Source organism: Colobus angolensis, unplaced genomic scaffold, assembly GCF_000951035.1.
Source record: "Colobus angolensis palliatus isolate OR3802 unplaced genomic scaffold, Cang.pa_1.0 Scaffold175, whole genome shotgun sequence".
Classification (NCBI taxonomy): Eukaryota; Metazoa; Chordata; class Mammalia; order Primates; family Cercopithecidae; genus Colobus; species Colobus angolensis.
In genome coordinates this window covers 852,946-868,410 of record NW_012114877.1, presented here as the reverse complement: position 1 = coordinate 868,410, position 15,465 = coordinate 852,946, and the positions used below count along the sequence as shown (strand labels likewise).

The following is a 15,465-nucleotide window of genomic DNA, read 5'->3' as shown; positions in this document are numbered from 1 at the left end:
ATACTAAATGAAGATATTAACTGAGGTGAATGTGGGAATTTGTATAAGTCAATGCATCTAAAGGACAACTTCTTTTGGTAATCATTAAACAAAAAGTACATTTCTTGGTTAGGTGCGGTGGCTCATACCTGTAATCCCAGCACTTTGGGGGGCCAAGGTGGGCAGATCACTTGAGGTCAGGAGTTCGAGACCAGCCTGGCCAACATGGTGAAACTTCGTCTCTACTAAAAATACAAAAATTAGCCGGGCATGGTGGCATGCACCTGTAATCCCAGCTACTTGGGAGGCTGAGGCACGAGAATCACATGAACCCAGGAGGCAGAGGTTGCAGCGAGCTGAGATCGTGCCACTGTACTCCAGCATGGGCGACAGAGACAGACTCCATCTCAAAACAAACAAACAAACAAACAAAAAACAAAGTACATTTCTTAACAGATATGTAAAAAATATACAAAACATTATTTAATATATATTATATAATACATAATATACATATTATATAATGTATATATTTTGTGTGTATGTATACAAAACAGCTGACAATTATTTCCCAATTTTTTAAGTTGTTCAATGGATTTGGTTCTCAACACAACAGACAGAACAGGCACCCTAAGGATCACATCACATTTCATTGATTATTCACAAAAACCTACAACTGCAAACTTAGAGGCATCTTTAAACATCACTAAAATTTGCAGAGGCATGATACATTTGCTGACCATGTTCTAATAAAAACATTGTTTAAAGTAGTAGGTTCCTTTTGTTAGTTAAAATTTTACATGTGAAAATAAGCTTTCTTCAAGTGTCATTTTGCTGTAAGGTTTTATAGGATAAGGCACTCTCTCAGTCTGCATGACCTTGCTTCCAGCCTCAGAGCTTACTGTGTACACATTAAATTAGTATCATAACATTGCAACAAATAAAAAGAATAACCTCGTAAGAGAGTGCAAGGTATTGCTCTTCAATTTTTCAGTAAAGATAGAAATGAAGAGACAAAACTAAAACAACTGTATAAATTAGAATGGATAGCCATACATCTCTGAAATAATGAAAATACGTAAACTGATCAGACTTTTGATGTCAGATTTAGATGGTAGTAGACTAGCTGTAACACTGACATTAAAATTCTGCTTTTGTAAGAAATTTATAAGAAGGAAGGTCAATAACTATATTTTCTTCTATTAAGACTAACCCTTCACTATTTCAATACTGAACTAAATGACAGCTTTACAAAACTATTTCAAGTAATATTCATTATCACAGTGAAAATATGAGACCAATGTTAAGAGTGAATGATCTGAAAACTCCTTTGATGAAAAAGGCAAGGGTACTAAATCAAAACATATACAAAATGCTTCAACGCATTTCTTTATGTGATATGAATAGAAAGATTATCCATACAAAGTTAGAAAAATTAAGATAAATTATATATTAGTACACCTTCCCAACCACAATTTATATAAAAATTCAGAACAGTGTACTGTTATTTCAATCTACACCATAAAAACGCCCGGACTTGGCAGATGATCTTCTAACTGTGATGTATTTTCTCAGTAGAAGGGTTTAATTGTTGCAGTCACTTTTTAAAAGTTTAATTTTCATTGTTAACCTTACAGAATCATCAGTAAACCCAGCTGATTGGGACCCACTGCGGTTCCATTCTCAGTTTCTCTATGGCAGTCTGTAGTTTTTCAAAGGCTTTGTCTAGATTGTCATTTACGATGATCAAATCAAAATAGTGGTTGTATGCTCTCTGAATCCGTGCACTTTCATCCACTGTTTTCTTCAAGTCAGAGTCCTGTTGAAGAGTTTTAAAAGGAAATGTTTGTATTATAATGCATATTTACTTGCTCAAACTCCAACTAGAAGTGAATATAATAAATAGGTTAGATATATTTCTGGTAATTCTGGTATTAATCCTCAAAGTCTAATCCATATAGTGTTAAAGACAACGCTGCCATCTGTTCATGTCTTATTCTTTCCAACAATACTCATGTTTACATTTATGAGTATTCTGCATCTTCTGTTTGACTGATATTAAGATAAAATTCCTAATTAAAAGACTGCTGACAATAATCTTGGAGTGAATAATACTGCAGTGAATCTACAGTAACAAAAGAATTACTGTAGGTGACTGGTTTCTAGCTCCACTATATCATCCTTTTCAAAAGATTTTTATCTTATGGCCTATGTACATCATGGAACCCAATTTGTAGTGGCTGTTAAGCTCAAAGCCAAATTTGCTACCTTTCTCTAAGATAAGATCAGAGAATCTTAGAAGTGTTTTTTGAAGATTAACCTTACATGCTGCCCATCCTGCACCAAAACACATACTCACATGTTTATTTGTGTTTTTGTCCAGGCACTGTTCATATTTCATAAAGTAGTTTTAGTCATTGTGGAATGATGTGGGGAGTACATAAGCAATGGGTTCTACATAAGTAAAGCTTTTTGTAAGATGTGTTCTGAATTTCACTATACTTCTATATATTCTACAAATATTATTGAGTTCCTATTAAGGTGTCTACTATGTTTAAGAATCAGTGGGTATAACAATGAATAACAGAAAGGGTTCCTATCCTTTAGTGGAGGAGATAAAGAAGAAATAAATATTAAAAATTCCAAGTTGTGATAGCTATCATGAAAGAAACAAAACAGGCACAAAGAATTTTAAGAGATCTACTTTAGATAAAGTGATTGGAAAGAGACTGAGTAGTAAAAGACAGTTAAGCTGAGAACTAAATGAAAATAAGGAGGTCAGCATCCAGGCAGAGGAAACAGCAGAGCAAAACCCAGAGGAAGGAAACAATCCTGGCACGTTCAAGATACTGAAAGAACACCGGAATGGGTAAAGGGCTGGGGAACCAGGTAGGTCATGGAGGACCCCTATGTGATCGAAAGACCTCTGTGGGCCTCAAGTGAAAATGTGGCATGACACGAGTAGAAGCAGGGAGACTGATGGCAGGAATCCAGGTCAGAGAAAAGGGTTGCCTAGATTATGATGGTGACAGAGGAGATGAAAATGACACGAGACTGGAAATTTATTTTGGTGATGAAATAATCAAGATTAGTTTTTTACATCATCTAGGATTTGAAAAGGGAGGAAAATGAATGAGTCATGAATTGCTCTTAGGTTTCTAACTAAGGTAAATGGGTGGCTGTGGGAGATACAGAGTGGAGGGGTGGGGAGAGCACAATTTCTGGGGGAAATGAAGTGTGCTGCTTTGTAATATGGTAAGCTTAAGATGTTTGTGAGACATCCAAGTGGAGATGTACAGTAGGCTACTGGTTATGCAAATCAGAGCTCTGAGGTCTGAGCTAGCTGTACATAAATCATTAGCATAACAATGGCACGAATATAAATGATGTTGATGGAAGCACCCAACAATGTCATTTGTGTAGAAAGTGTAGAGAGAGAAGTGGATTCACTGCCAGGCCTGAAGGACCCTAATACTTACATTTCAGCTAATACTGAGATTTCTAAATGAGTTTGAAACAACTAAAATACCTCTGATCATAGATATGTAAACAGGGCACAATTCAACTTGAAAGCAATTCTTGCTTATTACAGCCGTTAGCCATTTGATTTGTTTAAAAAAAAAAAAAAAAAACCTGGTAACAATAATGGAATATGCCATACAGATGGAACAGGAAATAAAGATTCTCTCTCTGGCTACAGAGTGGTCTCCAGGATATAATGATATGGGGAAAATGCAGGTACATTTTGTACATAAGGTACGATTTATGTATAAAATAGGGGGGGGAGGATACACAGGCACACTTGCTTATATTGGAAACTAATATGGTAAAATGGCTAGCAATAATGGTCGCCAATGTGGGTGGGAGGAAACAAACGGAGAGGGCACAGAAAAGCTAGATTTGTTTTAAGATTTATGTTGGAGCAATGAAAATGTTGTACAGAATTACACAACAAAATTTAAATTCAAATAAAAGCCATTCTTAAAAATCAGAAGCAAAATAAAACAAATAAACCTGTGTTCCAAGTTGGTGGTTTAACCACGCCACAAGGAATTATTTCGGTGGCTTTAAAAGAAGATAATATCTAGTGGGTTATAAGTGGGAGGTGTACAATGAGAACACATGGACACATGGTGGGAGTAACACACACTGGGGCCTATCAGGGTAGGAGCACAGGGGAGAGAGAGCATCCGGAAGAACAGCCAATGGATGCTGGGCTTAATACGTAGGTGATGGGTTGATCTGTGCAGCCAACCACCATGGCACATGTTCACCTATGTAACAAACCTGCACATCCTGTACATGTACCCTGGAACTCAAAAGTTGAAGGAAAAAAAAAATCTAGTGGGATATATCCTAAGAACAATTAATAAAAGACTGAAACTTCAATCTTTTCACTAATCATATTGTTAATACAGATATTACTCAGAAATTACATATGTGCATGTACTTAAATTATATTTATATACATGTAAGAAATGATGTTAATATAATCACAAACCAAGGTTTTCAGGATAACAGGAAAAAAAGGCAAATATAAAGCTAAAGAAGAATAATGTAAAATTTCATTTCAAACTTTCAAATTGAACGAACGATGTATGTTTTCTAAAAACAAAAAATTTATTTCCTACCTCTGGTTACTGAAAAGGTCTAAAAACGATGTCCAACTGAGTTTAATGTACACTCTTACTGTCTGAATTATCTTTAAATGCTATCTCCCACTAAAAGAAACAAGGGCTTCTGGATGGCTGGTTCCAGGTCTGGGCCAGGAAATGTAGAATAATCTGGAGCATCTTGTCACATCAGAAAGCAAGGAATTATCAAACACTACTAGAATCGTGTTAAAAAGACTCAGAAGCCAAGTTGAATAGCCTCCTACTAGCTGAAGACACAATAATTTAAACATTAAAAAGAATAACCGACCTAAATACACAGACAGAAGGTACTTCAAGTGACTTTAAAACATAGTGATCTTCCTGGCCAACAGGGTGAAACCCCATCTCTACTAAAAATACAAAAGTTAGATGGGTGTGGTGGCACGTGCCTGTAGTCCCAGCTACCCGGGAGGCTGAGGCAGGAGAATCGCTTGAACTCGGGAGGCAGAGGTTGCAGTGAGCCGAGATTGCACCACTGCACTCCAGCCTGGTGACAGAAAAAAACAAAAAAAAAAACCCATAGTGATCTGACTGTATATACTTAGTGGGATATACTCTAAAGACAGAAAGAACTAGGTGGGGAGCTGGGGGGACTGTTCACAGTAATGATACTAGTGGTGGTTGTGTTGATATACTTATTCCCAGAATGTTGTATTTGTACTGTGGAATAAAGCAAATGAGCAATTATGTGACATTCTAATTCTAACATTTCCAGTGTTTATGAGAACTGGGATCTTCAGCATAAGAGAAAGGAATTAGGAATATAAGATAAAATAAGTTAAATAAAAATCCTGTGATCTTGAATTTGATTGGAAAATATCAGAATAAATTCATGATATATTTTTCTTCAAACATACAAACAGAAAAGCATATATGCTAGCACTGTCCACATAAAAAGGTCAGCAAGAAGCAGTGATCAACTCTGTGACAATGGGCACTGTTAGTATTATGGTCTTAAAACACCATTTACCCTAAAAGAAATCAGAGTATCTTGGAAAAATGGCTGGTTCCTGGCCTAGAACAGAAAATGTACAAGATGAGCCTGGAACATATGTTCTACCAGATAGCAAGGAAGCTATCCAAGACTATCAGGGTCATGAAAAAAAAAAGGTCTCAAGGGCCAACTAGAATAAGCTCCTGTTGGTCAATGATGGGACAATCTTAGCACCAATAAGAATAATCACTGCAACAGAATAAAGCACATCAAATAAGTTTGAACACATGTGCTCAAGAAATTGAAAAAACAAAGCCAATCTCAGCTGGTCACCTGTAACCTCTAGAGGCTCTTGGGGAATAAACTCATTATTCTGAAAGCTGACCTACAAAGGACAGTATCAAAGACGTATCCTGCCTTTCCTGTATCAACTGTACCTCGGAATAATCAACTACTTGATGAGGAAAAGTTCTTTTTAAGAATTCTATTTTATAAATGTAGAAGGAATGACAAACTTAGAATACTACCACTTTGCCATCCCTAAAAAAATACTTATCCAAGGCAAAGATCAATAAAGTTTGCTAAAACCATTAGGTAAAGAGTTACTGAGGAACTTTATATAGATCAGGTCTGATTAATCTTATGACAAAAAGCCTGACGTATGCCTCATGATGTAATAAAACAAGTACCACCTGTGAATTATTCTTGCAAAAACCAACCAACCACCAACCAAAACCCTGAATAACCTGAATCTGTGTCTGACCAACCCTCTAGATCGACCTATCAGTTTACAGGAAATAGAAGGGATAGAGGAATATGATACAATGGGGGCAGAATGGGTAAAATCCAGATTATGGAACATGCTGTAGGATAAATGATCTACTTTTTCTTTTAAACTACTAAAGCAATGTGAAAAGAGAGGGGAGGGAGGGTGGCAGTGAGAATTTACAGATTAAAAGGTACTAAAGGGACGTCTGCTTCTAGCCAAGGTGGAATAACAGGCACCAGACTACCTCTCCCACCTAACAATTAATTTATGGACAAAACGTATGAAATAGTTTTTAAGATACTATACATCAAGATATTAAAAACAGATCACAGAAAGATAGAAAACAAATGAAGTGAGTCCTACGATTACTCCAGTTTACTGGCTTGAAAGAATTTATGGGTAGTAGGATAGAGAGAGTGAGCCCAGAGGATCCTACAGGACTCTGAGTTGAAGACAGAGCTGAGCCCAGGGAGACCCAGGTGGCAAGAGTTTGCAGGACGGAACGCTGGAGGGGAAGAGCAGCAGAGACAGACTTTGGAGATTTGTAGAAGGTCCTTGTCCAGCATTCAGCTGAGTACCAACCCGCACACAAGTATGACCTGAAGCTGAGAAAGAATCACCAGAAAGGATTAGAGGTACCCAGGGATGGCACCGATTCCCCCTTAGCCAGAAGAGAAAACCTCATGACTCACAGGCCCTGTGGTAGGAGTACCAAATAGGTCTTACCTTATTTGTGGGGGAATAACTGGCCCTAAAATAAGAAATGCTTGGGTCTTACCTAACAAATTTAAAAAGTGAGACCTGAAAAAAACAAACTATTTCCAAATAACTGCATCCTAGAACAAAGCTCACAATGTCTGGCATCCAAAAAAGTTACCAGGATTGCAAAGAAGCTGGAAGATATACCCATAATAAAGAGAAAAATCATTCAATCAAAACCAATCCAGAACTGACTCACATGTTAGAATTTGCAAAGACATTAAACACTTACTATGTTTCATACATTCAGAAAGCAGAGACATGGATCAACTTGAAAAAGAACAAAGAAAACTACTACTACCTGATTTCATGGCATATAACCAAGTACAGTGGAGGGAAACGGTGAGAGTGGTGGGAGGAAGGGTGCAGGGAGCAGGTTACAAAGGAGCACAGGGAAATGTGTGGAGACGATGGACATGTTCATTATTTTGGTTGTAATGGCTTTCATGAGTACAAATATATGGCCAAATTGATCAAGTGGGACACGTTAGGTACGCACAGCTTACTGTGTATCAATTATACCTCAATTAAGCTGGGAAAAAGATTTAGGTGACAACAAGTAAATTCAATGTGTTGATCTTGTTCGAATACTGATTTGAACAACAACAACAAAAACCTTGGAGAAACTCAAATATAGAATGCATGTAGATGACAGTAATATACTGCTTATTATTTTTTGTTGTATTAATGGTATGTTTTAAATGTCTTTATCTTTTAGATATAAATATTGAGATATTTATGGATGACATGATATCAAAGATTTGCTTCAAAATAATTCAAGGAGAGGAGGAAGTGGGGAGGGGTCTAATTAAAACAAGAAATTGCCATGATTATTGAAGCTAGGCGATGGGCATAAGGGCTCATTTTTCCCCTCTTTTGCATATATTTTTGAATTTCCATTAAGTGAAAAAGGAGAGAGGAAAAAAAGGAAAAAAAAAATGTAATAGAAACTAAACATCAGAACACCTGACTTTACCAATGATAAACCATATAATAAACATGTCTGTTAATGATCTTGGAGCCCAGTCACCCCACTAGTAAAATGAAGGTATTCAATTAATATGTATATTTTAATATTGGTCCATTTCATTTTACAAAGGGGAACTAAACTTTTGATTTAAAATAAAGTGTACAATGATTTTCAAGTAAAAGAATACTGTTCCAGATCCTAACTACATCAAATTAATTTTTATTCTGTCACCTTATATAGCATGTTTGTTTCATAGCATAATTAGCTAAGAGTTGGCCAGGCATGGTGGCTCCCGCCTGTAATCCCAGTACTTTGGGAGGCCAAGGTGGGCAGATCAGGAGTTCGAGGTCAGGAGTTCGAGACCAGTCTGGCCAACATGGGGAAACCCCGTCTCTACTAAAAATACAAAAATTAGCTGGGCCTGGTGGTGCACGCCTGTAATCCCAGCTACTTGGGAGGCTGAGGCAGGAGAATCGCTTGAACCTGGGAGGGTGAGGTTGCAGTGAACTTAGATCGTGTCAATGCATTCCAGCCTGGACAAGAAGGCAAGACTCTGCCTCAAAAATAAATAAATAAAAATAAATTAGATAAGAGTTAAACACGCTCAAAAGAAAAGGAAAGATTTTAGAAGGAAAATCATATGGTTAGCTCACTGTCAGAAGCTTGGTAGTGATTCCTGCATCCACCACAGCCTTGTGCATGGCACGCAATGTCTCTAGCTCTGGAGCCGCAATAAATACCACATAGGGCATAAACTCTGACGTCCTCAATACTTTCAGTGCCTATGTAAAAGAATAATTATAAGTCAATTTATACAATATTAGAACTAGAATTCTGCTACCCTTTAGTATAAATCAAAGGCTGTTTGCACTTGTTCTGTGGAGTAAAGGACATAATTTAATACCTATCTCCGTTTTGTCATTCTCATTCCATATAGTACTTTCTTAAAATAGTGATCCATTTATTTTGTTCTAAATTCAGTCTGTTCCTCTTGAAGAAACGGAAGTATAAAACAATGATCAAAAAATCATCAAGAGTGATGTAAACTCTTTTTATGTTAATTGTAGAATTCTGTTAATACCGAAAAAGTAGAAATAACCTCAATGTTGATTTACTGGAGAGTGGTTAAACGAATATATATTCATACTATAAAGTACTATATAGCAATTACAAAGAAAAAAAAGCTCTACAGTAACTAACCATAAAAAGATCTTCAAGAAACAGTACTATTTCATAAAACCCCTGAAAATTCTATGTAGAATTTTTCCATTTTTGTAAAAAGAAACAACAAAAACAGAAAACCCATTACCTTATATATATTTGTATTTAAGGCATAGTGAAATGACTAGAAGAGACATAAGAAACTATTAACAACTCATCTCTGAGTAGGGAGGTGAGGTTGGGCTGAGTGTAGTGGAGTGGGAAGGGGTAGGTAAGAGAGAAACACAGAGTGAGAATAAGAGGTGTGCATGTGTGTCAGGTAGGAGGGGGAGTGACTTTAACTTTTTATTCTTTATATTGCAGACTTGAGTTTTAAACTTAACATTTTTTAACATATGCATTTATGCATTACTTGAACAGGTAAATATACACTAAACTTCTACCGTAGATCTAATCACACAGTTTCTATTGCCACCCAAGCCGCTGTTGGCTAATTGTTCAGAGATTTATTTAACTAGCTATGTATACATAATAACATTCTCTATCACCCAAAGGTAGTGGAGGGAGTCACCTTTCTACCCTGACAAAACGAACAACCCCAACCCAACATCCCCAACATACATGAAAAAAACTCCACAGAAAATAAAATATAAAAAACAGCTTTGGAATCCAGGCAGCTTACTTGTGGGTTGACATCCAGAATGCAAGTCCGTCCAGTCTGGACAACCTCAAGAATAGAATCAATTTTGGTTCCATAGAGATTTCCTTCATATTCCCCATGTTCCAAATACTTTCCAGCTTTAATATCTGCTTCCATCTCAGATCGTGACACAAACTTATATGCCTGGCCATCTTTTTCATCTTCCCTTGGCTTCCGTGAAGTAACTAAATAAAATAGTGTTGAGATTTTTGTACAAAGAAATTGTAGGGCATAAAAAATAAACTAAAATACATAGGGTGGCTTAACATTTTTCCACTTGGTGCAGCAAACTACAGCCTATGACCAAATCTGATCTGCTTCTTTAAGTTTTATTGGACTACAGCCATACTCATTTGTTTATGTATCATGCATGGTTTCTTTCCCATTAAAACGGTGGTAGTAATTGTGACAGACTGTGTGGACTGCAAAGCCTAAAACTTTACCATGTGGCCCTTTAATAGAAAAAGTTTCTTGATACCTTAGAGGAATATTTTCAGAGGTAGTCCCCTAAACAAAATTTGCATCCAAAAACAGGCTTCTTAAAATCACTTTGAAACTCAAAATTTTACCTAGCAGCAGAGCCTTCAATGACGTTCTTAATTATGGTAAGTGTTAATAAGTGTGAGGCATGTTGTGAGTCTTTTCAACTAACGAGCACTCTCCTTCTCCTTAGGAATCCATCACGTCCTTTCTTTCCACATTAACACTTCCTAAGTGTTCCAAAAGGTGAGTAAGCAAAGTTCACCTATTCTTAGTTGTAATACCAATTTTGTAAAGTGCAGTTTTACCCACAAATTATCTATCCTTTATCTTACCTCAAAACCAACCCTTTCTTTTAGCTTCCTGTTTATTGATACTCCCAAACGTTAATTGTTCTATTTTACACTTCAGTGGTAGAGCTAGCCAACTCATTATTATTATTATGGTCTATTAAACTCCTCTCCTCTGACCCGACATATTATTTCTGGGAAAATGAGATTGAATAGCTCAAGTCAAAATTTAGAAGTAGGAGATCCTTTTGTCTGATATTTTATAGCTTTGAATACTTTCAGAGACATACAATCCTTTGCAAGTTGGTCTGTGCTAGGAACGGTTATTACCACTTTCTAAACTGTTGCAAATGTGTACTCTCTGACAACTTTGTTAACAATAACTTTGAAGAAGAAAAGTAATTTTTGAGTGTGTTATTTCAAGCTTAGCCTTACTCTGGGCTTTGCTGGATCAGAGACAAGAAGTATTCTGTTTCTATTAGCTAAGTAGTTGCAGAATAACTGATGGAATTATTAAGTACACCAAACTAAACTAACAAAGTAATCCAAATAAAAAGATGACAGTGTTTTGACTAATTCTAGTAAGCATAAAACATAGAAAACTTTTATAAGAACAAAATTAACTTCAAACTCATGCTCAAACATAAGAGTCAAATGAGATCATTATGTATAATAGGACTCCCGTTTTTCCCTTGTTTTCTGGCTCAACCTTGGGAGTGGTCATCTTAGACTACTGTAAAGAGTGTTTATAAAGTATCTTCAAGAATCTTCGGCCGGGCACGGTGGCTCAAGCCTGTAATCCCAGCACTTTGGGAGGCCGAGACGGGCGGATCACGAGGTCAGGAGATCGAAACCATCCTGGCTAACACGGTGGTGAAACCCCGTCTCTACTAAAAATACAAAAAAAATTAGCCGGGCGAGGTGGCGGGCGTCTGTAGTCCCAGCTACTCGGGAGGCTGAGGCAGGAGAATGGCGTGAACCCGGGAGATGGAGCTTGCAGTGAGCTGATATCCGGCCACTGCACTCCAGGCTGGCGGCAGAGCGAGATTCTGTCTCAAAAAAAAAAAAAGAATCTTCAAGATGCTATGATGGCTTCTCATATTTAAAATTGTGTGATCTTTAAGGTTTCTGGAATTAGTCACCAAAGGTGTATAATAAAACTTCAAAGGCAACTTTTAATGCTCCAAATAAATGCATAATAGGACTTGCTTCAACACTGCGAACATTAATTTTAAAAAGTAGTTTTTTTTTTTTTTTTTGTGAAGTACTACAGTGAAACCATACAAGGGAATGCATTGCTTGAAATAAATACATATATGTACATGTACTACCCCCACCTCCATGCTGAGGGAATCTTAATTCTTAGAGAAATGTTCTTCAGTTTACAAGTGAACTTTAGCTACAATCCTATTCTCTACTAACACTCCAAAAAACAATCTACGTTGTCACATATTTAAACTGCTTTCCATGTCTAGAACAGAGAAATTAGAACATGGTTTGACTACAACTGATTCCTTAGACTTCTATACTGAGCAACTACATAATGTGATTTTTTAGAAGTAATTTTTTATGACAGGCAAAACTACTAATTTTAGCTGCTATTCAAATAATGAAGAAACAATCAACAAAGTAATACTTAATTTGTTAACTAAGCTCAGGATGTCAATGTTAAAGAGAAAACAAGATTCATAACATAGCCTATCTCCCTAAAATTACAATGTTTTTCTATTTTATTTTAGGATCATTTTGTAATATATAAAGAAAGTTAAATCACCTTAATTTTATAACAGAGAAAATTTTAGAAATTCAAAAATATATGGAAAATAAGCAATATACTCCCAAATAACCAATGGATCAAATAAGCAATCACAAGTGAAAGAAAATACTCTGAGAGGAGATGGTGCTGTTGAAGAGCACAGTTACAGATAGAGCTGACCAGGCGCTTCCAGAGTGCCAGTTGTCCAGCAGCATGTTCATTACGTTGAAGATGTATGATGTTGAACTAAACCCACTCATGCTAAGAAAAGGTTCTGTGGAGGGCTTTAAGCCCTTGATAATTGTCTTAAAAGCTACTGATAGGAAAAAGATCAGCACTGTGATGAGCACTAAAGAGCTGAATCATATGGCTAATTCAAACATATTAAGAGCTAAACGGATGGGCTGAATAACAGGGACAAAATGAATTAAGACTAAGCAGCACAGTGAAGGGCACTACGTTTCTTGCTTTCACCAACTAACGGATGAATTGCTATTTCTTCTTTGGTTTTTACTTTCGGTCACAAAGATGGGTTTCCGTTCTGCCAGGGTAACTGTATTCATGTAAGATTTAGGGTCACTGTGGAGGAAAGAACGGTTGGAACAGAATAGTTGTCATAAGAAGCCAGTTTATTATTTTAGATCTGGCTAACTGGTCTGTGTTGCATAGCTGTATATTCAGGATTATGGTTTTAAAGTCTCTGTAGCCATCTACAGAGACAAGTATCATTGAACATATATATATATACACACATGTATATCGCCCACTCAAAACAAAAGTATTTTGAGATGAATGAAAACAAAAACGCAGCATACCAAAAACTTTAAGATGCAACTAAGTGCTTAGAGGGAAATCTATAGCTGTGAAAGCCTATGTTAAAAAAGATCTCAAATCAATAATCTAATTCTCTATCTAAAAAAACAGAAAGAGAGTAAAATAAACCCAAAGTACAAGTAGAAAGAAAATAATAAAGATTATAGCAAAAATTAGAAAGTAGAAAAAATACAGAAAATCAGCAAAGGCAAAATTTGATTGTCTGAAAAGATCAACAAAATTGACAAATCTTTACATAGACTAAGAATAAAAGAGGAAAGACTCAAATATCTAAAATCAGAAATGAAAGAAAAAATATTACTATGAACCCTGCAGAAATCCTGAAACTGATTTAAAAAAAAATCCAGTTGACCTATAACAAGTAAAGAGACTGAATTAATAATCAAAATTTCCCACAAAGTAAAGCCCAGGGTCAAATGGCTTCATGGGTGAATTTCATCAAACATTGAACAAATTATAATTAATCCTTTACATACTCTTCCCAAACAATGAAAGAGGAAAGAATACTTCACAACTCATTCTATGAGTCCTGTATTATCATATCAAAGCTAGACAATGACATCGTAAGAATGAAAACTACAGACCAATATCCCTTATAAATATAGATACAAAAATCCTTACAAATTACAAGCAACCGAATCTAGAAGTATATAAAAAAGATGGCACATCATAACCAAATGGAATTTACCACAAAAAGACAAGGTTGCTTCAATATATAAAAATCAAGGAATGTAATACATCATATCATTAAAAGACAATAAAAAACAAAAATCATATGAACCATCAACAAAGAAAAAGAATTTGGCAAGATCCAGTACCCTTTCTTGGTAAAAAGCCAACAAAGTAGGAACACAAGGGAACTTCTCCAATCTGATGAAAGGCATCTGTGAAAAACCCACAGCTAAAATGGAAAGATGGAATGCTTTCTCCTTTCTCCTTAAGATCATGAACAAGACAAGGATGTTCACTTTTGCCACTTCTATTACACTATTACACATTACACTGCAGGTTCTAGTTGAGGCAATTAGACAAGACAAAGACATAAACAGCACCCAGACTGGAAAGAAACAAGTAAAACGATCTCTATTTGCAAATGACATGATTTTGTATATAGAAAACCCTGAGGAACCCACACAAAAAAATCATCATTAGAATCAATGAGGTCAGTAAGGCTAAAAGACAAAGCCAACACACAAAAATCAGTTTATTTCTATACACTAGCAAGGAACAATCCAAAAGGAAATTAAGAAAATACTTTTTGCTATAGAATAAAAAAGAACAAAATACTCAGGAATAAATGTGACAAAAGAAGCATAACATTTGTACAATGAAAACCATAAACAGCATTAAAATGAAGACCTAAATAAATGGAAAGACATCTATGCTCACAGACTGGAAGAATTAATACTGTTAAGATAGCACCTGTAATCCCAGTACTTTGGGAGTCTGAGGCGGGTGGATCACCTGAGGTCAGGAGTTCGAAACCAGCCTGGCCAGCATGGTGAAATTAAGTCTCTATTAAATATACAAAAAAAATTAGCCAGGCAGGATGGTGGGTGCATGTAATCCCAGATACTCAGGAGGCTGAGGCAGGAGAATGGCTTGAATCCAGGAGGCGGAGGCTGCAGTGAGCCAAGACCACACCATTGCACTCCAGCCTGGGTGACAGAGCAAGACTCTATCTCAAACAAAACAAAACAAAATAAAACAAAACAAAACAAGATGGCAGTAGTCCTCAAGTCAACTTACTGGTATTTCTATACAAATTTTAAGATAAACTTCCAGTTGCTGCAGAAAAGGTAGCTAGAATTCAATATAATCCCTCTTAAAATTCTAGCTACCTTTTCTGCAGAAACTGGAAGCTTATCTTATAATTTATATAGAAATGTCAGGAACCCAGAAGAGCCAAAACAAACTTCAGAAGAAAGAACAAGTTGGGAAAGTTCACAATTCCTGGTTTTGAAATGTAATACAAATACACAGTAATCGAGACAATGTGGGACTGGCGTAAGGACAGACATCTAGGTTAATGGAATAGAACTGAGGGTTTATAAATCCATCTTCACATTTACAATCAATTTTCAAAAAGGGTGGCAAGACAATTCATTGGAGGAAAGAACTATTCTTTTTGACAAATTCTGTTGTGACAACTGGAAAAGTGCAAGCAAAAGAATAAAG

The 15,465-nt window shown here is 36.2% G+C and overlaps 1 protein-coding gene across 2 annotated transcripts in view; it reads right to left on the bottom strand.

Moving 5' to 3' along the window:
- Positions 1 to 1,352: 1,352 nt before the first annotated feature.
- Positions 1,353 to 15,465, bottom strand: part of MPP6 (membrane protein, palmitoylated 6 (MAGUK p55 subfamily member 6)) — a 58,759-nt gene continuing 44,646 nt past the window's right edge. For both annotated transcript variants that reach the window (XM_011938552.1, XM_011938551.1), the window contains exons 10-12: positions 9,910 to 10,112; positions 8,720 to 8,848; positions 1,353 to 1,798 (exon numbers count right to left, since the gene is read on the bottom strand). In XM_011938552.1, the coding sequence (XP_011793942.1) occupies positions 1,622 to 1,798; positions 8,720 to 8,848; positions 9,910 to 10,112 (509 nt within the window). In that variant the 3' untranslated portion in view covers positions 1,353 to 1,621. The remainder of the gene's footprint in view (positions 1,799 to 8,719; positions 8,849 to 9,909; positions 10,113 to 15,465) is intronic.